Source organism: Strix aluco, chromosome 2 (assembly GCF_031877795.1).
Source record: "Strix aluco isolate bStrAlu1 chromosome 2, bStrAlu1.hap1, whole genome shotgun sequence".
Classification (NCBI taxonomy): domain Eukaryota; kingdom Metazoa; phylum Chordata; class Aves; order Strigiformes; family Strigidae; genus Strix; species Strix aluco.
The window spans coordinates 130,477,018-130,503,086 of NC_133932.1; the positions used below are offsets into that span (position 1 = coordinate 130,477,018).

Genomic DNA, 26,069 nt, shown 5'->3' on the forward strand with positions numbered 1-26,069 from the left:
TTAAAGTTTTATTTATTTTAAGTGTGTGTTATTTCAACAACTTTTTCTTGGCAGTTGTTTTCAACGAGCATTTTTTTTCACAAATACGTTACTTCTTCTTTTCTCTTACTGAGATTTTTCTCTATCTCTCCTCCACAATATTATAGGCAAATTTGAACAAGCTGAAGACTAGTTTCCCCGAAGATGTCAAAAGTCCTATAAAAAAATCACTTTGGCAATATAGAATTCAGTCTCCATTTATGGAGGACTGGTTTCCAGTGAAGACACTCTGATATATCATCTTGTAAACATTAGGAACTTGTGGGGCTGATCTCTACTGACTCTGGTCCCAGTTAAAATGATAGCATTTAACAACAGTCATTATGCTATAGCACCTGAAATACCCTGTTGCGCAGAACAAGGAGACAAAAATATTTAATTTACAAATACAGTTTTGGAAAAATGTCACCTTTTTAATTATGTCCAATAATTAAAGTAGGTAATCAATGCCTCAAAGTTAATCTAAGACGGAGGACACAACTGGATCATTTACCTTGAACTCTTGCCTAATATAGGCTGTGGGACCTACTTAAATCATCTCTGGAGAAAAATATCACTTAATTCTACAATGTCTCTTCCTTAGGCAGAGCAATGACTGCAAAAAGGAGATAAAAGCCAGGATAGGCCTTGCAGTTTCCCCCCTTCTTATAGAAATTGAGCAAACATCTGTCTCCTTGCACTCCCTGAGACCTATTTTTTCAAACAAAAAACATAGATTTAATGCCTTCTTCATTTAATGTCTTCTACTTTTCATAAAGTAAAGGAAGGATGGCAGTAAAGGATGCTGTGTTGTTTCTGAGCATTCGGTTTGCCTTGCTGATCTCTCAAAAATATGCTACATACGCAGCTATGTGTCACATGTATACACTAACGTGGCTGAACTTCATCTCAACCACCAACATCCTGCTGTGTCCCTTGTCCTTCCCAAAATGTCCATTTTTGCCCTTTATCAGCTTGGTTAGTGTTTGACAACCTTTTTTGCATTCATTAATATTTTCTCCTTCTTAGTACTTACATTAAACTCCCCCCCCCTTTTTTTTTTTATTTCTATCAGCTACTGTCCTTCTTGATGCCTAACACCCTTTTGCCTTTCCTAAAACTTTCATCCAGTCCTTCTCATTTGTCATTGCTAACCTATTAACATATTTATATCCAGTCTCAACCTGTCTAAATTCAACAGCAAACCATCAGCTCCTGTTATCTCCTTCGAGGTAGGATGAAGAACACTTTCTAAAAGGTTATTTCTCATTTAAGTGCGTGTTTTCTCTGGCCAAGTCACACCTTAATTTCCCCCCCAACAAGATAAATTCATGAAGTCTTCTGTGTTTCTCACTAAGAGGGTGTATTTTCCAAAGTCACAATAACCCTCCAGGTCTCTGCTAAAGACACTTCAGCTATCAGTATCTTTTTGAAGTAGAATTAAGCAAGGTATTCCAAAAGTTTTACACATCAGGTCCCAAATCCTGTTGTATTCCACATCCCAAAACCTCTTCTGCTCTACAGTCCTCAGTTATGCACCTAAGGTATTCACTAGACCTTTAGCTATAACACCAGACTGAAAATTTGTGTTTGGCTGACGACCAGCCAAGGAGGCCCAGGACTTTTTGCAGATTCATTGCTTTCCAGGCAAGGAGTCCTTGATTTCATACACAGGCTGTATCCTCTTTCTTGACCTATGACTTCAGATTTGGACAGTTTATAATAGCAAACTGTGTGTTACCCAGAAGAGTCTGGCACTCCTTTACTCTGACCTACAGAGATACCATGATGACTCACACCATCCCATTTACCCTTTCTAAGCACTGCTACAGCATTAGCTCTCTTTCAATACATTGAAATTTCTTCAGTACTCAAAGATCTTTTGGAAACTCAGCATGACAGATGCAGACGCTGTTCAACTAACTCCTTTAGATATCAGATTGGAAAATCAAGGCCCTAGCTCATTCTCATAATTAAAGATAGTTTGGGGCTTTATTCACATAAAGTTGCATTAGACTCTTAAGTCCTTGCTACATTTTGATTTATCTGATTTCCTTCCACCCAGTTAAACTAGCACTGAAGTTTCAGGAAGATCGTGGTTTTCCTCAGCCCGTTTCTATAGATATTTCCCTGCTGCTGGGAGAGATGAGTAATGGCATTGTTTGGAGGTGAAAAATCAGGGCAGACATTGATTTTTAATGGCTTTTGTTACTTTAGCTCAAAATTTATAGCTCAAAGCAGTTACAATTTCTTTTTGCTGTAGGTCTACACACTCACACACACACTTGACTCACTCATTTCTCCCTCAGCCACATTATAATGAATACACCTAGAAATATCATATTCCTTTTTTAAGCTTCCTCTCAGAAAGGCATTCCCCCCCCATTTAAATTATAACAATAGATCTCCTGATTTCCCATGAGAAAGCTTAATATGAAATCTCTCAGCATATTCATTATAATGTAAGTTGCATAGGTGTAGCATTTCTCCTTGCTTATTATGATTTCAATAGTCAGTGTTTTAATTATCTTATACACTTATTGACAAAGACATGTATAAGTGCCTCACTGTGTAATGCAGTCCATTTTCTGCTTTGGAAATATAATAAAAATATGTATTTGTCAAGTATTTATTTTATAACTACATTTGCCAATGTCTTGTATAAACTAATTATTTGTATTTAATTTCTCATTCCTAAATAAATAATGGATGGAGAAGTAGTTAGTGCACATATTTTAGTGTTTGTAAAAATTCAAGGGACATTTCAAGAATATAAAATTGCTATCTTCTTTCCCATTTTTCCTAAACTTCTGTGAATTTTGTACCACTATTTAGACCCTTGATATCAATGGAATAGGTAATTTTCACTGTGTACTCTTCAAAGTTGACTTCAAAAAGTAGGTTACTGGACTACAGATTGGGATATGTGTATTTTCATACTACTTTCACAGCTGGTCTGCTTTTCTGTGCTTCAGTTTCCCCATCATGAAACATGATAAAAACACTAGTTATGTTATCATCATCATCACAGTTAAGAAAAATATTTGCACTTTAAATCATTATTTAACATTAGTAAAGATTAAGTTACAAGCTCATAATTTATTTTAGTAGTTTGGGTTTTTTTTTTCCTATATGGTTTAATTCCTGTTAGTGGCAATCTATGTATTAAACTTTCACAGTGAAAGTATGCTACCAGGACCCCTCTTCTGCTTTGCAGGTGAGGTATAGGAAATGTGTATTGTGCTCCAAGTGCAACCAGTTAAACTCTGCAAAATTAAAAACCACTCAAAAAATAAATTATTCATAGAATTCCATCAGAATTCATATATCACATTAAGCTACATAAGGTGACTTTCAAGCCATGCTTGAGACTCACCAGCTAGGTCACATTCTTAGGGTAAAGCAGTATCTTGCAATATAAAACATGCATGAGCAGCATACAATTGCTTTTCAAATACTTACAGCTTCAGCATACCTGGTTACTCTCTACCCATTAGACATTTAGTTGCGGTTTTAAACATAGGGACAAATTCGAGAGAAAATGGTCTATATCATATAATTCCAAAGAACTTCTACATGCTACAAAGTGGGCCATTGTTTGTGCAAAACTACTTTGCAAAAAAGTATACCAGATAAATTCTCAACCCTTTTTTGATGAGAAAGAGCTTTTCTTCCCTTCGTAGAGTCAGAGAGAAGCTGAATGGTAGTTATAAGTGGAAGACAAATGATCTTCTGACTGCTTCAAATATGACTGCATAAGAAGAGAAAATAACTGCAATGCTGCATCCAAAGAGCAAGTTAGAATTTTTTATTGTGATACTGTATTACTATGTTACGATGCACAGCAATGAGAGTTGTGGAATTCAGTCTGGGTACACCAGCAGATTATTTCCTCCTTTTTTTTTCCCCTTTATTTATTTTCGTCTTTGCAATGTCATTCCCTACTGAAGTGGCATACTGATTCCTCAAGGTTGAGTGGCCCTAATTTATGCATTACAATTGCTTCTAAATTAATAACAAAAATGAAAGGCAATTTTCTGCAATGCAAAACATTGCTTTTTCTGAAGAGACAAATCCAGTACATCAAAGATGCCTTTTTAAAAGTCCTGCCTTGAAAATGACCATCTTTGCTGCAAGATGATTACTATCATCTCCAGAATGATTCATTTTCTACCAGTAAATTGAGGTTCATCGTTCTCATTTATTTAAATGTACATATCATTTTAAATCTACATATTATTTGCCAATGCCAATTGCAAAACTAAGTGAAAACTGAGTTGAACCACTCCTTTGTAGCTCTTTAGTTTGTCATATTTTTTCCCGCGCTGCTTTCTCAATCTTTCTGCAAGAAGAGTCCTACATGCTTTCTCGGAAAAGAAGCATTCCAGGCACATGTATTACTCCTTTTTAGTATATACATACCCTCCTAGTAGCCCTCCAGAAGCTTTTATTCAGAACTGGTATGTTTATTTGGAAGTCATGCTTGCAGTTCTGCTCATTAGTGACTAGTGCTGATTGATTTGAAGTATCGCAGGGTGGAACACTTCAGGTTTGCTTGGGTGATGTGCTTAGATTGATTTCTACTGGTAGGGGGTTTATATCAATTTGGAAAAGCCAAACTATGTGGAGCAGAATACCCATTTGTTTGCACTTCCTGAAAACTGGGACATTATCCAAGCACTCAGGACAGCCCTAAATCTGTGTTAAACTCACAAATCAGTAAAGGAGTTATTTGTGCTAAATTATTTCCAGGCAAAATTATTGTCTAGTAACAGCAGAAATGCTAAACTGGAGGGAAAAGGTTTGCTTTTCTGCATCAGCCTAGAGGACCAGGATACAGCTCCAAAAGGCTGCCCTGTTTCATTGTGCAAAGCTTTTTTTTTCATTAGAACAACATTATGTACCACACTCTTAAGTATTCCTTTCAGAAACTGCAATATTTTGCAAGGTTAACTCTGTAAAAGTCTCCCCGAGCCACTGTGATTTGCACCTGCAGAGGGAGTTTCACTCTGCCCATCCTATGCTGTTACCCTGGGATGTCACAAGACACCTCTGAGATGCTTTCAGCTCTCTCACTACCAAGGCAGCTTCACAGCCAGTCTGAGTTAGATGCTCAATTTCCAAAAAGCAAGCAGGAGTGAGATAAAGCTTGGACTTCGTCCGAGTAAATAGAGTAAATAAGCTGAAAGGCCACATCCTAAAGAGCTACATCTAAAGTAAAGGCAATTTTCATGCAAAGCTGTAAATAATACAAAAAAGCAACAGAATTACTCACTGCAAACTATCTGGTGAGAGCAAGTGAGTTAGGAAATGAGAGAAAGGCAATAAATGAGTGATATTACTTGAAAAATAAGATGTCAATATAATAATAATTTAAAAGAAGCAGCAGCAGAATGCTGCCTCTAGGCAGCTATGACTTGCATGAAATAACTTTTCACATAATAGGTAACTCAAGGTCTCAGTGATCTTGGCAAAGTTAAAGTGATAATTTTCAGGTAGAGATGAACATGAATAATTCTTTTTCCTGTACTCACATAGGTAGGTTTTGAAGTCTTAAATAAATGCTGCTTAACTTTTCAACTTTTCTTCACTTTTGATATGGAATATATACCATTACAACTACTGGGGAATTTTTTTCTGCAGTTGATCTTTAATTTGTTTCTACCAGTTTCAGAATACTTTCTAGTACTGTGTTAATGTCTTCTTTCTAGTATCTGTATTTTCTACTGACATGCTTTCCCCTGAACAAATTCCCTGTGAGCTTTCAATGCAGAGAGTTTAAGTAACTTCAGGCTTGTGATGCAATATGTCGGAGAATGAAATTTCTTTTATTCCTTTGGGAACAAAATGTTTCAGCGTGTCAAGTGACTGTTATTAAATTTAAAAAAATGTATCAAACAAGCTCCAATTTTATTCTTCTGCTTGAGCATTCTTCAAAGCTTCAAACTATTTTGAAAATGCTAAAATACCACAGTGAGATTTCATAACAGAATATTCAGTTATTTTGAATTTCTCACACAAAAAGAAAATTCTTATAACCATCCCTGGACATAAGGACTCATTTAAACAATTTGTGAACCCCTCAGCTAAAGAAATATCCAGAAACCACTACATGAATTACTAAAACTAGTGAATACATACACATTCAAAAATAAATATACAAATGAATAAAAGCTTAATTCATAGTAATAAAAATATTCTTTGCCTTGCAAAGTTTAAATCATCAAGTGTAAATCCAAACTATTTATTTTTTTCTATCTGAAATATAAAGCTAGCACAGATGCATGGGAGGGGGTATCCTTCACTGAGATAATGCCCTCAGAGGAGTTTAAATGGCATTGCAGTGATAAATCCAAGAAAATGCACTATTCTGATTTAACTGAGCTAGCATCCATGGAATGTTTTTCAGACACTTAGAGGTAAAAGCAAGATTCTAAGATAACAATATGAAAATAAGAATTTCTTTGATAGGCACCCAGAGGAGCTAAAAGTATAATATTATTTCAGCTTCTTTTCCTAATCACAGTGTAGCAGTTAAATTCTTTTTCCCCAGTCACTTACAGCCTTTTCCCCTCCTTCATCTCCCTTTTTGTGCCTTTGCAGCTTTTCTGTTCTGACTATTGGGATGAGAAATGCTGCAAATCCACAGCTGGGAAAGGAGGCAGCCTCTGCCAGCTGTAGCAATGATGAAATATAGGGCATATCTTCCTCATAAACAGAGGCTCAATGGAAAGCCACATGCTTTTTTAGCATTTGCCCTGGATAACTCAAATTCTCTGTCAGTGCATATTCTGAAGCAGTCCACATCATACCTATCTGTAGAGGACATTAAAGAGACTAGTCCTTGCAGTCCTATAACTGCTTTCAGGACAACTGTGGGCAGCTCACCTGTTCTACTTCACCACACACTCAACCTGTAACAATGCAACTGTTAACAGCAATGACAATAAATAAAAGTATTCCATTCACATCTCTAAGAGGGATATAATAGCAGCTGTTCCTTCACTTCTCTAGCCAGTAGTCTTCAGTAAGACAGTTATGTGGGTTTATTGAGTTTCCAGTCCCAGATCACTGAATGTGGAGAATGACAGCTAACAACACAGGGTGGGAGCTTCTGTCCCCCAAAAGGTACAGCCGTCCCTCTCCTGGCTCTTCTGCCTTTCCACATGTACTGCAGACTGGCACCTTTTGTACTTCTACCAGTCACAGGTGGAACAGGCCCCCCGCAAGACATGCACAGCTCTACAACCAGGAGTAGTTTCAGCATAATGACTCTGACAGAATAAGAACAAAGAACAAAGTTTTCCATTGACTAGTTATATTTTAGGTGCCAAATTAGGGCTGCTCTGAGGTGACAAAGTCACATGCTTTGGGTGAGTAATGTTACAAAAAAATCAGACTGTTCCAAGGAATCTTAATTTAGGTCACTGAACTAAAGCAACCAAATTCTACAGTTGCTTTGGAAAATGTTGACCTGGTATTTCAGTGTCACATTAGCAGGACTGCACACCAGGCTCCTTCAGCTTCTTTCATCAGCTCACTCCTGCACAGCCTAAGGGCAAAGCAAAATCTGGTAAAGCACAAGAGATGAAAGGAGAACGCAGACCTTGCTTAAGCCATTGCATCGAGAGGCCAGAGAGTCTGCCCTTTCCAATGCTTACAAACCTCTCTGAAGGTAAACAACAGCCACTGACACAACCACCTATCAGTGTCAACTCTAAACTAAGACATGATTGGAATTAGAAAGCATAAGAGAATTTCCTGCACAGTGATTGCATGCACTACACCTGTATTTTCAAGGATCTTTCTTAATTTCTTTTTTCATTTTACAGAACTTTGTGTTACACATACACAGAGAAATGCACTGCAAAGACTCTATATGGGTACCCAAGAGATCAGTTTTTCAAATTGAACAACAATAAAAAAGATGGGATTCACATTTTCTGTTTGCCTATAACTCAGTTCCATACATACATACTTCTGCCTCTTCCTGTAGGCAGTCTGTGCTGGCCCCTTCCAGGAAAAAATTCCTGCAGGTGAAAAAATTCCTGTGGGTTAGCTTTATTGCAATAAGCACCCATAGGTCACTATTCTACTATAAACCTGATATAAACTAGTCAATAAGAAGGATTCTACCTTTGAATTATAATTTATTTCAGTCCAAGGCTGCAAGAATAACTAGCACTTACTCTCACTTAGGAAAAAGGCAGAGCCTAGCAAAGAATAAAAGTAATAAAGGCACCCAGTCAGAAAGCTTTCAACAGTGAAGAAAACATCTGCAGTTCTGCAGAAATAAACACTCAGAGAGCAACACTGCATTTGGAGGAGTTCAGCAGATACCTAAGGGACACTCACTTTAAAAGATTTACTTTCTCCTGTTGGAAGATGTCAGATCACTCCACGGGGGCTGTTGATGGTTGGATATTGATTTGTGCACTCTGGGTTCTCAGAAGGCATGCGCCTATGGCATAAGCTTTTAAACTTTGAAAATACCTTTTCCTAGTGTCCATTTCTTGACCACTCACTTCCACTCTTGTTATTTCTGAACCACATAAAGGAGGACTTTCCTGTCACTGCAGTGTCCTACAATCTCATTCCTGAGAGGTCAAAGTATACTGATGCATGAACAACTGGTGTCTCACACCTTAAAAAAAAGGCAGAAAGCAGATACACTACTGTGTAAACCTTATTTTGCAGACATACAAGCAAACAGTCATATTGGTGGATGAAAAGCTGGACACGAGCCAGCAATGTGCACTTGAAACCCAGAAATCCAACTGTATCCTGGGCTGCATCAAGAGAAGTGTGGCCAGCAGGTCGAGGGAGGGGATTCTCCCCCTCTACTCTGCTCTGGTGAGACCCCACCTGCAGTGCTGTGTCCAGCTCTGAGGCCTCCAGCATAAGAAGGACATGGACCTGCTTGAGCGGGTCCAGAGGAGGCCACAAAAATGATCAGGGGGCTGGAGCACCTCCCCAGTGAGGACAGGCTGAGAGAGTTGGGGGTGTTCAGCCTGGAGAAGAGAAGGCTCCGGGTAGACCTTAGAGCGGCCTCCCAGGACTTAAACTCCCAGGACTTAACTCCCAGGACAGGAAAGATGGGGATAAACATTTTAGTAGAGCCTGTTGCGATAGGACAAGGGGTAATGGTTTTAAACTAAAAGAGGGGATTCAGACTAGATAAAAGAAGAAACTTTCTACGATGAGGGTGGTGAGACAATGGCACAGGTTTCCCAGAGAGGTGGTAGATGCCCCATCCCTGGAAACATTCAAGGCCAGGTTGGACGGGGCTCTGAGCAACCTGATCTAGTTGAAGATGTCCCCGCTCATTGCAGGGGGGTTGGACTAGATGGCCTTTAAAGGTCCCTTCCAACCCAAACCACTCTTCGATTCTACAATTCTATGATCTCTGATAAAACAAGATTGATAGATAGATATAAAAATAAGACGTTGAGTCAAATTAAAATTCTTGTGTCATTGAATACAATCCAATTCCCACTGCTCTTCAGTGTTCAGTGGAATGCACTTCTTTATATTTTTGCAAGCTTCTGCATTTTCAGAAAGGAAATTGGTGATGAAACCAGCATAATTAATAGTACAGTAGTAATTATTTCTTATGTTTACAAGGCTCCACAGTAAATAAAAGCCCAGGCCTGAAATAAATTCCTTTCTCTATCAAAAGGTACAAGAATTGTTTTTTCAACTGTTTCTTCAGGATTTTTAAATTTTGCCCTTTAAGTTTACTTATGATTACAGTTTTAGCCTTTCTAGTTCAGATTTGAACAGACCCTTGAATTTGGTGGAAATATGGAAGAACAATAATCTTGAACCAGAAAAATTAAATCTTCTCATGGCACTGGATGTCACTGAAATGTCAAGTCAAAGGAGAGAAGAAAGAGAGTAGATTTTTAGTCCGTCCACTGAACAGATCATGTGGTGGATACAGAATAAAATTTATCAGAGTTATCAGAGCACAGTCCCGGATGGTAAATCATTATTGAGAATTTACTCTTTTGGAATATCTTTATTTTTTTTAAAGAAAGTGAGGAAGAAACAAAACAGGAAGTTCCTAAAAACTTTGTAAAACAATGTGGTTCATTAAAAACAGAGACATTCTGCGGTGTAACCTGAATTGTTATCACAGGCCAGAGAATCCACAGGAGTATGAAAGAAAAAGAAATAGAGACACTTCATGCATGTCCCAACCTTGGGAAAATTCTCAGTCTGAGCTTGACCTCTTCAGATACCAAGGTCAGTCAATCTCATGATGCAAATGCACTAGGAACTAGATGTCTTTAATTCCAGTGTTCATAAAATTAAATTTTTCTAACCAGTCTATTCCACAAAAAGTAATATAATTTTACTTTTTATACAGATACAGAATGAAAATACATGCTGAACCATCAAAAGATTCTGTGAAAACAGCTTTACTAATCATAACTGCCCTCTTTTTCTCTAACATCTAAGGAATAGGCAAGGTTAGATGAGCAAAAATGTACTGAGATCTGAACTCAGATGTTGAATTCAGCATGAATCCAACATGCTTCAAAATGTTGAATTCAGCATGAATCCAACATGAATCATCAAGTGACCCACTGTCTTTCTTTACTCTTCTTCAAGGTAACTATTGATATTGGTTGATATTCCATCAACTTCTATAAAAATCCTCTCTTCAGCATATGTCTCCAAGCACAGCACTGTACCAAGGAGTCAATGAAATTAAAACTTTCATCCAGCTTAGTGAAGTTAGGCTAGGCTTTGTCACAGAGTCTATTCAGTTGTCTCTTACACTGACCACTGATTTACAAGTGCAAATGGTCTCTTGATAGCACTGGATGCATTTTTCAAGTCCTGCAGCAATGGAAGACTAACATCATTGCACTAATATGAGTCATTTTATGCAGAGTTTCCTTTTATGTTATCTTTAATATTCAAGCTAGAGCAAGGTAATGGCTTACTTTAAGGAATTTTGTCTAAGTGTGCATTTGGGCATTGTAGTTTATTACAAATCACCAAGTCTTAGTCTACACCTGGATCTGCATTTTATGCCTGTAAGTTAGCAGAGAAACTCACACATTCTCTGAGGTAGTTGAAGAAATTAAAATTGTCTTTTTTTTTTTTTTTACAGAAGAGAATTTGTTTGATTTCTAACTGTGTAATTGTGTTACTCAAGTAGGTTCTTATGAGAGCTCTGAATGAGGATCACTTACTTAACAGTGATTCTTCTGGGCTCAGGGATTGGTGATGGTACCTGATAAGTGGCTGGCACAACTGAAGAGTAAAAGGATAAGAGCCACTAAGGAGGGGGGCTGGCAGAGACATACTTACAACTTCCTTAACTTCTGGAACAGCACTGATCACAGCTTTAAATTCATCTTCTTTGTGAGCTCTCACTGAAGCTTTTTAAGCTCAAACCACAAATCTTGTTAAACTGTAAACTAGGACACAACATTTTAAATAGAAACAACTGAACAACATTACGTCAAAGAGCGAAAAATAAAAAAGCTTTCTACACAAGCCCACTGTATCCTCGCAGCCATTTCTTGGTACACCAGCTGGGTCTCAGGCAGCTCGGTGATGCTCAGCAAGCTCTGCACTGTCCATCCCCCCAGTCCCTTAGCAGGGTTTCCTTTTGGCATTTTTCAGACCCTGCTGATCTGCTCCCCAGCTCCACATGGGATGCATTTCACCAACACACACACAGTGGTCCTATGTTAACCCAAGGGATGGAGCCATCTCTTCATCCTGGGGTAAGGATCATACCTAAGCCAGTAACTCTTCAGGAATACATCCCACAAATTCATGTCACCTATGCATGAAGGTGACCTCCTACAATTAAATTGATAGTGTCTGTGACAAGTCTATAGAGACTGGGAGATGCTCTGATGTATTCAATTCTTTACCACCTTCCCTTTCATTCTGCTGTAAAACAAAAAAAAGGCAGGAAAGAGTACAAAAGCCCTAATACACCTTCAACCAATTTATCTTTTATGTTGTAAAATCTCTTAAATTATATTGACTATTTAAAAATGTGGATAAATGACATGAAGAAAATATCTGATGGTTTTGGGGATGCAGAATTCTGTAACTTGGATAACTGGACTGAAATGGAAAGTTTATTACCAACTGTTTGATATGGGCAAGCTACATTTTTATCTCTCAGCAGCAGCAACCTTAATACATTTTGCAGCTTTGCCATTAAATACAGGGAGATGATTTTCCATCTAATTTTTAAAAGCAGTTTTGTGGAAGAAAATGAGTAATCAACATGGAGAATGTCTTTCTTCTGCAAATGCTTTTAGTCTAACATAAATGACAGCTATTTAAAGGCAATCACTTGTGTTTTATATCTCACACAGAAACCAGCAGACACAGTACCCTGCCTTTGAGACAAAACACTGATACATGTGACAGAACATTTCAAGCAGTAATAATCAGAAGCCACAGATTCAGCAGCATCCAGAAAACAAGTGAAATATCCTTCGTTAAAATCTGTAGCTTTTTTTTGCTATTGCTGTTCAGTCTTTAACTGATATTATGTGGTATTAAATTACGAATAGCCAAGTATCTATATCAGACAGGTACAGGAGATGCAAATCACATTCGTTCTGCAGTATGTACACTGATAACTTACACATCTGTTAAAAATAAAGTGGTTTTCAAAATATCACCCAGGGGGCATGTGTTCTGTTCAGTGACCTTTGGAAACTCTAGTCCAATGAATAACTAGTGGTGCGCAAATAAGTTGAGAGACAGTAGATAAAAAGTGCCTATAACCTTACATGTTATCTGTTGTGAGGATGGCTCTGGTAAAAAGATATATTGCTTTTTCATAATTTGCCTGAGAGAGCAAATCAATGAGAACATAAACTTGTATCCCTTTAAGTTGAATGGTTATGGAATTCATTATCCTGGACAATTAAAAATATAACATGCAGAAAAAGTGCAATGAATTGTATAATCTAAGTATCTAATTTAATGGTAATTTGCTACCTTACAGGCATTTGTTCATATGGCATCAGTCACATCTTGGTAAATTTGGCCTTGCATTCAAACATATTATGTAGAAGGAAGCTTAGACTTTCTTTCTCATACAATATGCGGCCGATCTGGTCTTGATCTTGTGGCAAAGAAAGTCCGCAGTCTAAAGAAAACAGTTACGTAACCAAAAGGCAAGGAAAAAACACCAAATCCAGGAAGATATTATGCAACACAAATTTTAACTATCTCTTTTTTTTGTGCTACTTTTACACCACACTACCAACAAAGCCTTCACTGCCAGCCCTGATTATAGCTCACATAATTCAGACTTGTGGAAGCATATCCTTTACACATAGATATGGTCTACAGCTTTTATATAGTCACCTGAACATTAAAACCACTTTTGCAATATTTGTTTTGTAGTATAAAACCCCATGTCTTCTATTATGCACACACGCAAGGAAATCAAGGAGGTTAAAAGAGAAAAGATGCCACAGTTTCAGTTCACAAGCTAAAAGGGAGTTACCAAGTCACATGGGCTCTTCCCAATAATCAAACACCTAGTCAAGCACTGACATAGTTATGGGGGAAAAAAGCATTCTGGATTCTGATCTGCAAGTAGGTATACCTGAAGCTTCTTAAAAACATGAAGGGGTTATCCAGTTGTATCACTCACATTTTCATAGTTTGTAATAAAGAGTGAACATCTTTATTCAAAATAGAAATAATTTCATTCTTAACCACTTTTAATTTCGTAAGTAATAGCATTATTTTTATTACAGATTATATTTTTTCCCTTAAGAGAAGAATAAATTATACTTACCCTCTCCAAAGTAATTTCTTCAAATTCATATTCAATTTCTGTTCCATTGACCTAAAGAAAAAAAAATCAGAAAATTCCTTAAATGCACACGGAAGGTAATTTGGTAGGGATATTGTACAGATATTCCAGTATGATGAGTTTACTGAAGCACATTTTTCAACATATAGGTGAGGCTATCTAAATTATAGCCTACTTAGCTCCCCTTTGTCTTAAATGGCATGTAATCAAGACTATAAACTTGAAAACAGTAGAAGTTCAGCATGGAAAACACTGAATAGTGGATAACTAAGCCACTTACATAATAGGACTGGTATTTTATGTAGTGTTTTCGTGGACTTTATGCAAATGTTTAAATAGTTTCCAAGGTAATAGTTTCATGTCAAAAATAGAAGACCTGTTTCTAAAAATTATTCTCACAAATGGAAGAAAGATTAATTATTCATTGCCTTACGAGCTCCAATTTACTGTGCAGTACAACAACAGACAGGAAATTCATAGTACTTATGTAAAAATCACTCACTGATACATATACCGAAATACATCTTGTTTACTATATTAACCTAGGGCAAGAACATGACAGAGGACCTTTGCAATAGACAGCTGAATGGCAAAAAGGCACAGAATGTTAATGCAATTCTTACGCCGAGTTTCAGTGTCAAAATAAATTAAGCTACAAAATGTAGAGCACCAAAATGGATTGCACTGGACAAGAAATCTATCAGCTGAAGACATGACACTGATTTAAGCAGTATTCTGAAACCTTGTTCCAGTCTGACATGGATTTTTTCTGTCCCTCTAGGCAACTCACTTAATATCCCTTTCTTAGTTTCCTCATTTCTTAAATGGGTAGTGTACGGCATCTGAGAAAGCTACAAAAGCTGATTATATTCTAAGTAAACTGCAGAGTAATGAAAATACTTCTATTAAAATCTGAGGAGAATTTCAAAGTGTCCCTTAACTACAGCTAGTCAGCCATTTTTTTATTTGGCCAGAAAATATTGATTAATCAATAACAATAGGTATTGCCCATGAATCATGCCATTTTCGTTTTTGTGATGATAGGATATTTGCTGGAAAACAGTTTTGCTTTAGTGTTTTACTTAATTTATACTTAATGAAAAAAAATATATTTTGTAAGAGCAAGACTGAATTGAAGCATTAAGATTGACCTAATCTAGGAGGAACAAATCTGTTATTTCTCAGAACAAGAACATTTATTACTCCTCCCCACTCCCAGCTGCTAATTTTCTATATTAGCTTTCTAACTGCAATCACAAAACACTGTACACAAATCATTCTTTATCTAGTCAAGCACCTTTCAAATGTAATTAGGTGCTTCTCTTGTGAATATTATAACTAGGTACATGTATCTACCAAACAAAAGCTTCCTATAAAAGCCACCAACTATTTAATTTGTCTGCAGTTCAAGATCTGATAAACCATGAAATCAGTAACAGAAATACAATCCCCAGAATCTGTGTTCAAAAGGAAAGAGGGAGAGGGAGAAAAGTCCAAACAAATAATCCATGCTTAACAATGAAACAAAAACACAGCATCAGTGAATAAAATATTTAATACATACATAATATTTGTCTTTTTTACATTATTACAATTTGGTAATCACTTTACACTAAAGAGATATGCACAAAAATTTTACTATAGGATATTTTCCTGTTCTATGTTATCACTTTAATGCTTTTTGCATAGACTTTTATTAATATAGGCAACTTACTAGGTATGAACAGCTTTATAGCTATTCCATTTTTCATCTTTTCTTGTCTAATGATAATGAAATCAAAGCTATCTATATGTCTCTGTTTTCATGAACTTCTCTTTTATCTTAGGTTGGTGGATAGCTCTGATCTATGTCTTCAATTCCTCAGTCTTGCTCTATAAAGCTGTCTTTGCTTCACTGCTTATAATCACTTTTCCTTTGCATTAAAAGCTCGTTAGTGCAGCAAAATGAGAAAAAGAGGGACATGAGAAGTGAGCAACCTCTATATAAAGATGAAAGGAGAAAACACAAGCTGAATACTCAATTTGTATGTGCACACAAACAATATCTTGATTATGGTCATCTGAGGGGTTCCTTTTATCATCCACAGCCGCGATTACAAAAAGGTCTTCAGTTCAAATTACCATTAATCGCAGAAGAGATCCATTATCAGGTTCCATAGCAGCAGGGATGATAAGAATTAAAAAGCTGACCCTGATCCAACTCCTTTTGTTATTTAAGCATCTATATCTACATATGCAGTTCACTGCCCTGTTTTTCTTGCTGGTTGCTCAGAAGACCAATGCAGTTATTTTGTAAAGGATCTAATAAGATATTGCACCTACCTGAGGCAGGTGGAATGATGATGTATACAGTACCATTCATTGCTAGCACCATTTTATTTCATATTTAGACTCCCTGGCTGCGCCTACACTGCTAAATTAGAGTCAATTTTCAGCCAAGTCTCAGTGCTTAAGGCTGTTTCTGTCTGGAGCCTGCTGGAAACAAATAGCCAAGGAGTGAGCCAACAGTTAAGCAGGAGGAGAATCATGGCTCCAGTGCTGGAACTGGTTTGTCGGTCCCTTCATTTAGCAGCATACAGACATACCCTCTGTTTTTGCCCATTTTAACTTGACAGTCTCTGGCCTGACAAAGCACCTGAACAAGCGGTCTGAATCTCCAACTTAAATTTCTTGCAAGCAGTGGGAACCTGTTCCGATGTCTCTCTTTACATGAGTTTTCTGAATTCTGCTTTTATATTAGATTGCGGCAAGAACACACAGCAATATTTACTATGGCCTGTATGATTTTACATAACTGAAAAATTCCAAACATTTTCATATGGTTTTCTCTTCTCCTCCACAGTCAAAGTAATCATCAGCATTTCCAAGTCAGTTTGGAAATATTCTTTCCCATCTTTCAGGAGTGCAAGGTTGACACAACAGATAACTTTAATCTCAACTAAATTTTGATATTTATGATGCTGAAATGTGAGGTAGTCATCTAGCTCTCTTTATACTCAGTGAGAAGAAACAGGCACTTTTAGGTCTTAATTTATTTCATCCTACACTAGAAACCTCAGGTAGGCTAGATGAATTGTGCCTCTGAGGTTTCCTTTCACTACATACAAATAGAGTTTAAAAACGATGTGTAAAGTTTGGTGAGCACTTCCCTTAAATCTGTTTTCTCTGCATTACTCCTAACTATAGACTGGTAAGAAAGTTCTGCTAAGGGATGCCATATGTCTTTCATAATTTTACACCAGCAAAAGGCCAGATCTCTGGTTTAGCAGCTTTTCCAATTGCTTTTTTGGGCTTGTCTGCACCTGTAATTGGCAGCACATGCACAGCATGATATCCAGCACCTGCTCCCACAAGTCCAACCGGTTAGGATGTCCACAAGGAACAATTCATTCTCTCCCCTTCTCCAAAAGCTCAAAGCCAAGATACATTGCTGTTGGCTTCCCTCTCTGATTCAGGATACTGATGTCCTCTCTTTGGAGAAAGAGTTGACAGTAACAGGCCCAGAGGACTCTGGCAGAAGTGGGTAAAATGCACAAGATGAGGTCCATGGGAAGACACAATCCACCACATCCCTTCTTCAAGGCACAGAGTCTGGAATTAAAATATGTCTCATCCAGGAACATGCTTTATTTCCAGCAGAACAAAAAAAGATACTGTTGACCGGGGCAAAAATACGTAAGTGCTACACAAGGAACAGGTCTGCACGAAACCTTTAGATAACTTTGGGGGCCTTTGTTGCCTTGTTGTTCAGGAACAGCATCACCAACATACACATCTGATGCAAGAAGGCTTCTCAGTCTCCTGACCTTACATATGTTTGTGATCCAGAGTGTGATGAACTTACAGCCCCTGTAGAGTAAGTTATGATAATACAGTTAAGTCCCAATGTTGAAAGAAACTACGTGCAAAGGCAAGGTAACAGTTGCCTTTCATTTACAGCTGCACCTGTTACACTGGAGGACTCCCAAACTTTTGACAAGAAAATGTCTTTAAGAAAGAGATGTAATGTTTGCTAACTATCTAGAGTCCAGCATTCAAGAGAGATTTCCTGGTGAAGCTCTGATCCCTATTAGAGTTCACTTATCTTTCTAAGAAGAAAGCACTAGTCATCTTCAGATGACATGTTCTTTCAGGAGAATGAGAAATAAGGAACAGGTAAAAAGAGTTTTTTATATACTATTTTGTGAAAAACCTGAAATAAAGCCCAGCACAAAGAACACCAAAATAAGGACATGACAAACTAAGATTTCTTTGTTCCTTTATGTGAAGAACTTTACATTGACTTTCCAGGAAGTTTCTCTCAATTAGTGCAGCTTTAGGATGACATAAGCAGCTGAAGTAGCCCCTTAATTAAAATCAGTTCTACAGATTATGATAGATTCTCAAAAATCCTTGAGAAAAACACTCTGTTGGGTTTTTCATTTTCACATACTCTGTCACTTTGTTAAGACTTTTATAGATATGTTTTTTCTCATAATAATAATTTGATACTCTTTTTATACTTCTGCAATTATTTGATTTGATAGACCTGTTTACACTCAAACAAGTAAGCACTGCCCAATTCTTCCTTGTTATACTTCTACACTTCTACAGCTTCATCCACCCACTCAATAAGATAAAGATGTCATCATATGAGTTTTAATGATAAGAATCGTATCACAATAGTGGCAACAACAGCATTAAAACACTTACAGTTATTACAACTGTAATATTTCTAAACCGCTGCACCTATTCTTTCTAATAAAATTTATGTCACTAGAGCTGTTTGTTATGCTTAGTCTTATTTTCAAGAAGAGATTGTTTTGCCTAAAAATTACATCTGTAGACTTTTATTACAAACAAAACTGATTTTAATTATATTTAATTGGATATTGTTTTTCAGCTGTCTTCAAGAAAGAATACTGCTTCTTCTACTTCTATTATCATACACATAGGAAGATAACTACCCTGCCACTGATTTTTACTCAACATGCAAATTTAATTCTTTTGGCTGTAAGGTTTCACCAGTTGCCTAACCACCCAAACCTCACCAGACTAGAATGTCAAATTCCTGTTGTACAAGTAACCCTAGGATATATTTGTCCTTTAAAAATGTCTAATTTGCTGCATAATTAAGACTGTCCATTTTACATTTCAGAACCATCAAGGCCATTTGCGTAATTTAATAAGATTTAAATACCCCTTCGTGATTTCTGTTTTATCAGCAAGACCAAAGAGTGACTCTTATTTAGCACTTTGCCATCTCCAGATTTAGGTTATTTCTTCATTAATTGTAAAAGGAAACCTGCTGTTGTACTTTTGATATTGTTTTCCAAGAGCATTAAAAATTTCCTTTCCTACTGCATATAAACATACAGAAAACAGTCACCTCTTTTCTCTGATTTAAAATATGATGCTGCCAGAAGGTTTTTCATGCCACTCTTCTTTACCTATGTGACTGAGTGTATTTTATGGGCTTTTTATAGAAGATACCCCACATCTATTTTTAATCACAGTGCATAACTATGCCCACTTCCTTCTTTTCACCCATAGTTTCTTTAGGAAACAAGTACAATATGTTAAGGCCTTTGAATGAAAATTTACCATAACCTAAAACTTTCTTGTCATAATATGATTGTTCTGGTGTGAAAAATGAAGAGTGAAAGACCATATGGCTTTGAAAGGAATTTATACTTTATCAGGAATAGGTCTTATATGTGCAACTGATTTATGGATCCTTCCACAGATGCCTACAGAGTACTCGACCACCAGTCACTGTACATCCTTTAGGGAAGATATCACCCTCAACACAAAATTAGCAGAGCTCCAAGAAGCCAAATCCAGCTCTTGCTCACCACCTGTAAAGATCTGCAGCACAGTCATGATCAACTTGTATCCTGCTCAAAGAGTGCTTTTTTCGGTTATTCTTTTCTTCTTAGATGTCTCCTATATCCTTTTCTAGGTCTTTTTAGTCAGTCACCTTCTTCACTTCCTTTTCTCTATTCCTCCCTCACTGTTATCCTGGGTTCACTTGTTTTCATCCTCTTGGAGAAAATACCCATTTAGCAAGTAACCGTTATCACTCTTCTCTGGTTGATTCCCAAATCCCTGACTTTATCTTACCCTACCTCATTTCTCACATCTTGTTCAGAATAAAATCATGTTTTCTGTATCTATTGTGAATCACCATTCCCTAACTCTAATCACAACTTCTCATGTCTCCACCTCAGCCTCCACTGTTTTCTCCAATTTTCATCCTTTTCATGTTTTTTACTTGTTTCTTTCTTCTTACTACCTCCAAATCTCTTCTTTTCTCTCACACACAGATGCATGCATATACATACCAAATCAAGCATACTTTATCTAACCCCACTTCATCCAGAGGATTATTCATTATTAGCTTTCCACCTTCTCATTTTTTCCATCTAAACTTTTAACGTAATCTTCTCCCATAACTCCTATTAAGTCACTCATACACTCCATGTACCTTGATTCCTTTCACTAGTATGCTTCACCTGCTTAACCATAGTTTCAAAATCTTGTCCAAATAAGGGATTCTCTTCTGATTTCCCCTACTTGCTGCTCTCATTCCTCACAATCCTTTCCCCTATTCAGCAACAATTTAGATTTCTTTTAGCTGTTTTATCTCCATAGATCTGACACTTTCTACAGCCCGAAAAACATATATCTTGATACCTTCCTCCTAGGTATTATTCTTTTTTTATGTGGTTTACATGTTATGTGGTAACACTGTTCTTTACAATGTGAGCCATCAAATTTTCCTTCGTCTTCTCATTGTTTTGTTTGAATTCTGATGTTGGCCATATACACCACATAAGAAAAGTGTTTGAAAGTGTAAGAACTCGATATATCTCATGCAGACCCATCACAAAACTCCCATGGAGCAGATCATGATTTCAAATGGGGTTCACAGTAATTGGATATGAAATGACATACATGAGTGAATTCTGTTTAGGCTAGCACTTCCAAATTGTACAAAATTAGTATCAACAAAAGAACAAGAATACAAATTTCAGCTTTTGTACTTACGACCTTCTCCCTTACACTAAGGGACATTCATATGCCATCATATTAGCTATCTAATAGGTAGAAATCTAAGTTAAGCAGTTGTCAAGGCTTTTTTTTTTACAGTAACTGGAGAGAGGAATCAAGAGGGTTGATTCATGCCATGTGCCTTAGTCTTTTCTTCGGATGGAATTGCCATTGGAGGAACCTGTCTCCGCCCACTGACTATATAGAGACACCTTAGACTTTTAGGATTTGCATCCTAAACAAGATAATTTTGTAAAATTCCTTATATTTCTGTATCTTAAATTTATAATATGCATCAGTGCAGGAGTTTGAAACAGTGTATTCCAGAGAACTGGATACAGTAATTTCCAGAAAATTACATTCTTTCTTGTGCAATTCAGGTCATTTACTACACGGCTTCAGAAGCTCACAGTCACTCTGCCTTTCATTTTCTTCTGTGCTTCTGCCATTGCTGACACCATAACATATGAGATATCATAAACTATCAGTTTGTCAGGTTCCTGTATCTCTGGTCCATTTCAGTTTTAGAAGAAAATCCATCAAACTTTTCAACAGTCTGAACAGTTCATACATTTCTAGAAATTATTTTCCTGTGTAATATTTCATTCTGTGCACAAGATACATAAAAATGGAAAATTGCTGTTGCTTGATTGACCTTATTTCATCAACAAAGATTATGAAGTACTTGTAACTTGGGACTTAAAAGGTTATTTTAATAATGTTTAATGCTGTAATTTGCATAATTTTATTTAAAAGGTTGGTAACTGTAGTTGGAGTGTTCAAAAGGCAGACATTAATACATAAACGGTGGGTTAAGTTTGATTCATTTAAACACTTAAAATAAAATTTTCTTTCAGTTTTAGGGAGAAATCAATAGCACACTAACTGGCAAAATTTTAGGCAAGGAAAGAACAGCAATAATTTACAGCATTCTTTGATATCCATGACATATTTATATAGCAATCATATAATGAAATATATATAATACACATAATGGGCATGCCCCTTTTCCTCAATAAATAAATATACAACCAACATAATCTAATCTCTTGCAGTTTGTTAAATGACAACATACTCTGACTCATATAGAATCATGGAATCATTTAGGTTGGAAAAGACCTTTAAGATCAAGTCCAACCATTAACCTAACACTGCCAAGTCCACCACTAAACCATGTCCCTATGCACCACATCTACACGTCTTTTAAGTACCTCCAGGGATGGCGACTCAACCACTTCCCTGGGCAGCCTGTTCCAATGCTTGACAACCTTTTCAGTGAAGAAAGTTTTCTTAATATCCAATCTAAACCTCCCCTGGTGCAACTTGAGGCCATTTCCTCTTGTCCTATTGATTGTTACTTGGGGGAAGAGAGGACCCACATTGCTACAACCTCCTTTCAAGTAGCTGTAGAGAGTGATAAGGTTTCACCTGAGCCTCCTTTTCTCCAGGCTGAAGAACCCAGTTCCCTCAGCTGCCTCTCATAAGACTTGTGCTCTGGACCCTTCACCAGCTTTGTTGCCCTTCTTTGGACATGCTCCAGCACCTCAATGTTTTTCTTGTAGTGAGGGGCCCAAAATGGAACACAGCATTCAAGGTGCAGCCTCACCAGTGCCAAGTACAGGGGGACAATCTATGATGGGGTTACACATTGGTGGATAATGGAAGAGCAACTGACATCATCTACCTGGACTTGTGTAAAGCTTTTGACACTGCTGCACACAACATCCTTGTCTCTAAATTGGAGAGACGTGGATTTGATGGATGGACAACTCGGTGGATAAGGAAACGGCTGGATGGTCGCCCTCAAAGAGTTGCGGTCAATGGCTGAATGTCCAGATGGAGAGCAGTGATGAGTGGCGTTCCTCAGGGGTTGGTATTGGAACCGGCGCTGTTTTAACATCTTTGTCTGTGACATGGTCAGTGGGATCGAGTGCACCTTCAGCAAGTTTGCCGATGACACCAAGCTGTGTGGAGCGGTCGACAGGCTGGAGGGAAGGGATGTGCCATCCAGAGGGACCTTGACCAGCTTGAGAGGTGGGCCTGTGCAAACCTCATGAAGTTCAACAAGGCCAAGTGCAAGGTCCTGCACATGGGTTGGGGCAAACCCAAGCACAAATACAGGCTGGGTGATGAGTGGTTTGAGAGCAGCCCTGCAGAGAAGAATTTGGGGGTACTAGTGGATGGAAAACTGACTATGAGCCAGCAATGTGCACTCGTAGCCAAGCAAGATGATCTGCTCCATAAACCTCCCCCAGCATCAGATTGATAGACCTGTAATTCCCCAGATCCTCCCTCCGGCCCTTGTTGTAGATGGGTGTCACATTTTCTAACCTTGTCAACTGGGACCTCCCTGGCTACCCAGGAGTGCTGATAAACGGTGGAAAGTAGCTCAGTGAGCACTTCCGACAGTACCCTTGGGTGGATCCCATCCAGCCCCATAGACATGTGTGTGTCTAAGTGGTGTAGCAGGTCACTAACCATTTCCCCTTGGGTTAGGGGGGCTTAATTCTTCCAGCTCAGGGGGTGGGTACCCAGAGAACAACGGGTCTTACTATTAAAAACTGAGGCAAAGAAGGCATTAAGTACCTCAGCCTTTTCCTCATCTTTTTGTCACTATGTTTCCCCCACATCCCATAAAGGATGGAGAGTCTCTTTAGCCCTCCTTTTGTTGCTACAGTTGTGGTGGTTTAGCCCCTGCCGGGGTCTGAGACCACGCGGCCGCTGCCCCTCCCCCACAAAGGGAGTGAAATACAAAGCCCCAAGACCGAAATAAGGAAAGGTTTAATACAACAATGCAATAGCAACACAACCAACAACAACAATAACAATAACAGTAATAGTGATAGCAACGAACAGAGCAAAATAGCTACCAAATACAGCAGTTTGAAGCACGATGTACAAAACCACGAGTGCACCGCGCTCCGCGCCAGGAAAATGTGACCTGCCAGGATGTGACATCCGCATGGTATCTGAATAACCCGGCTAGAGCTCCCCCCCCACTGCTGGGGAAACTTAACCCTATCCTGGTTAAACCAGGACATACAGTATTTACAGAAACATTGTTATTGTCTTTTACAGCAGTAGCCAGGTGAAATTCTAGTTGGATTTTGGCCGTTCTGATTTTCTCCCTGAATGACATCACAACATCCTTGCAGTCCTCTTGAGTTGCCTGCCCCTTATTCCAAAGGTCATAAACTTTTCTTTTTTTCCCAAGTTCCAGCAAAGCTCTCTGTTCAGCCAGGCTGGTCTTCTTCCCAGCCAGCTCGTCTTTCGGCACATGGGGATGGCCTGCTCCTGCACCTTTAGGATTTCCTTGTTGAAGAATGTCCAGCCTTCCTGGACTCCTTTGCCCTTCAGGACTGCCTCCCAATGGGCTCTGTCAACCAGGCTCCTAAACAAGCCAAAATCTTCCCTCCAGAAGTCCAAGGTGGCAGTTCTGCTGACCTTACTTCTCCAAGAATCAAAAACTCATCATTTCGTGATCTCTATGCCCAAGATGGCCTCCAACCATCACATCACCCCCAAGTCCTTCTCTGTTTACAAACAACAGGTCCAGCTGGGTGACTTCCCCAGTTGGCTCTCTCACCAGCTGTGTCAGGAAGTTATCTTCCACACGCTCCAGGAACCTCCTGGAGTGTTTCCTCTCTGCTGTATTGTATTTCCTGGGAAGTTGAAGTCCCCCATGAGAACAAGGGCTAGCGATTGTGATCTCCCAGATGTCTATAGGATATTTTGTCTGCCTCTTCAATACTTTTGTGCCTAAAATTGTCTCCCAGCACCTTTGTTTACCTTTGAGAGTTAATACTCCTTTTCCTGCTCTCTCACCCCATTGTCCATAAACAAACCACAATGAATGAATACTCCTGGGTTCTCTTCTTCTCATGTGTTAACTTGAGCACAAGCACTGAAGGCTAAACTGTATTCTCAGTAACACTGGTGCAATCCCATTGGTGTCTCTGGGCTTGTACTAGTGTAACTGATGTTACGTTTATTCATCTGTGGATGTACTTATATCTGCAGGAGGGAGCAGACCTGAAAAGGTAAAGAAAAACTTGCACAAATAATAAAAATGACTAATAAGTAATATCCACATAAATAAACTATATGTAAATTTATAAATGAACATTAATGTATTCCACAGAACAAGCTTTTTACACATGAATCACTTTCTTTACAAGCATTTTTATAGCAGCAGAAAGGTTCGCTATTTCTTTTAAAATCTTGGAAGTCTCTTTATTGTATGTATGGGCAGGGAGCCACAGTCCTCTGCACTCTACAACTAAAAGCACAGCAGAACGGCTCCCTCATGGCCAATTAATTTTGCTGCAGAAAGAAAAAAAAAAAGACAATCTGAATGGCTGAGACAAAATCAAAGTTGTTTTCTGTCCTCCTCACAAGCTCAGGGAAAGAAAATTGATGTAACTGTTCTTCACAGGGATTAACAGTGCACACCCTGAGAAGCAGCTAATACAGCATGACTGATCATCACCAGTCACAATCTAAGCCTAGCCAAAATTCAGCAAATTGTTCCAAATGCTTCTCTGATTTCTTGGTAGGAAAAACTGTTTTGCCTCAGTTTGAGAAAAATTTCAGTTTTTCATAAAAATATCTTCAACTTAAATCTAAGGAGAGACGGAAAAATCATTTTCATCCACCTTCAGTTTCATTTCCGATACAAAGATGAAATCTTGAAAGGTGAACCTGAATGTTCCTTTTGAAATAATTTCTATGCATTGCCTCAGTATTCTAAAAAAAAAAGATTATGAGTTTAGGGTTATCTACTAATGACTGCATATAACAGCAGAGATGCTTTACTGAAGCACTGAGGAAAAAGCCAAAAGAAAGCTTGAGAAAAATGCTGACACATAATGCTCTTTAAAACAAGCACAAAAAGCTTGCACTGCACAACAAGCTCCCTCAAATTAAGAAAGCAATGTTGGAAAAAAACCTATGTCAGAAAAAATATTCTAAGAATATTTTTAATAGACTAAAATGCACATTGCAACACACTTTGAAAATGTTTAAAGTTATGCAAAACCACTTTAAAATGTCAAGTATTGCATCATCCCTTTTCAGAAGTAGAGCATAATTTACCAATTATATGAAGTATCTTTAGTATGTTCTCCATAGGCTTCCTGACATAATGAAACCTATGACTTCCACCTCTAAAGTATAAACTATTTGGCAGCAGAGATTTGGA

The 26,069-nt window shown here is 37.9% G+C and overlaps 1 protein-coding gene across 30 annotated transcripts in view; it reads right to left on the bottom strand.

The window, feature by feature from the left end:
- Positions 1-26,069, bottom strand: part of DLG2 (discs large MAGUK scaffold protein 2) — a 1,053,560-nt gene that overhangs the window by 389,991 nt on the left and 637,500 nt on the right. For all 30 annotated transcript variants that reach the window (XM_074816343.1, XM_074816342.1, XM_074816341.1 and 27 more), the window contains one exon: positions 13,820-13,870. In XM_074816343.1, the coding sequence (XP_074672444.1) occupies positions 13,820-13,870 (51 nt within the window). The remainder of the gene's footprint in view (positions 1-13,819; positions 13,871-26,069) is intronic.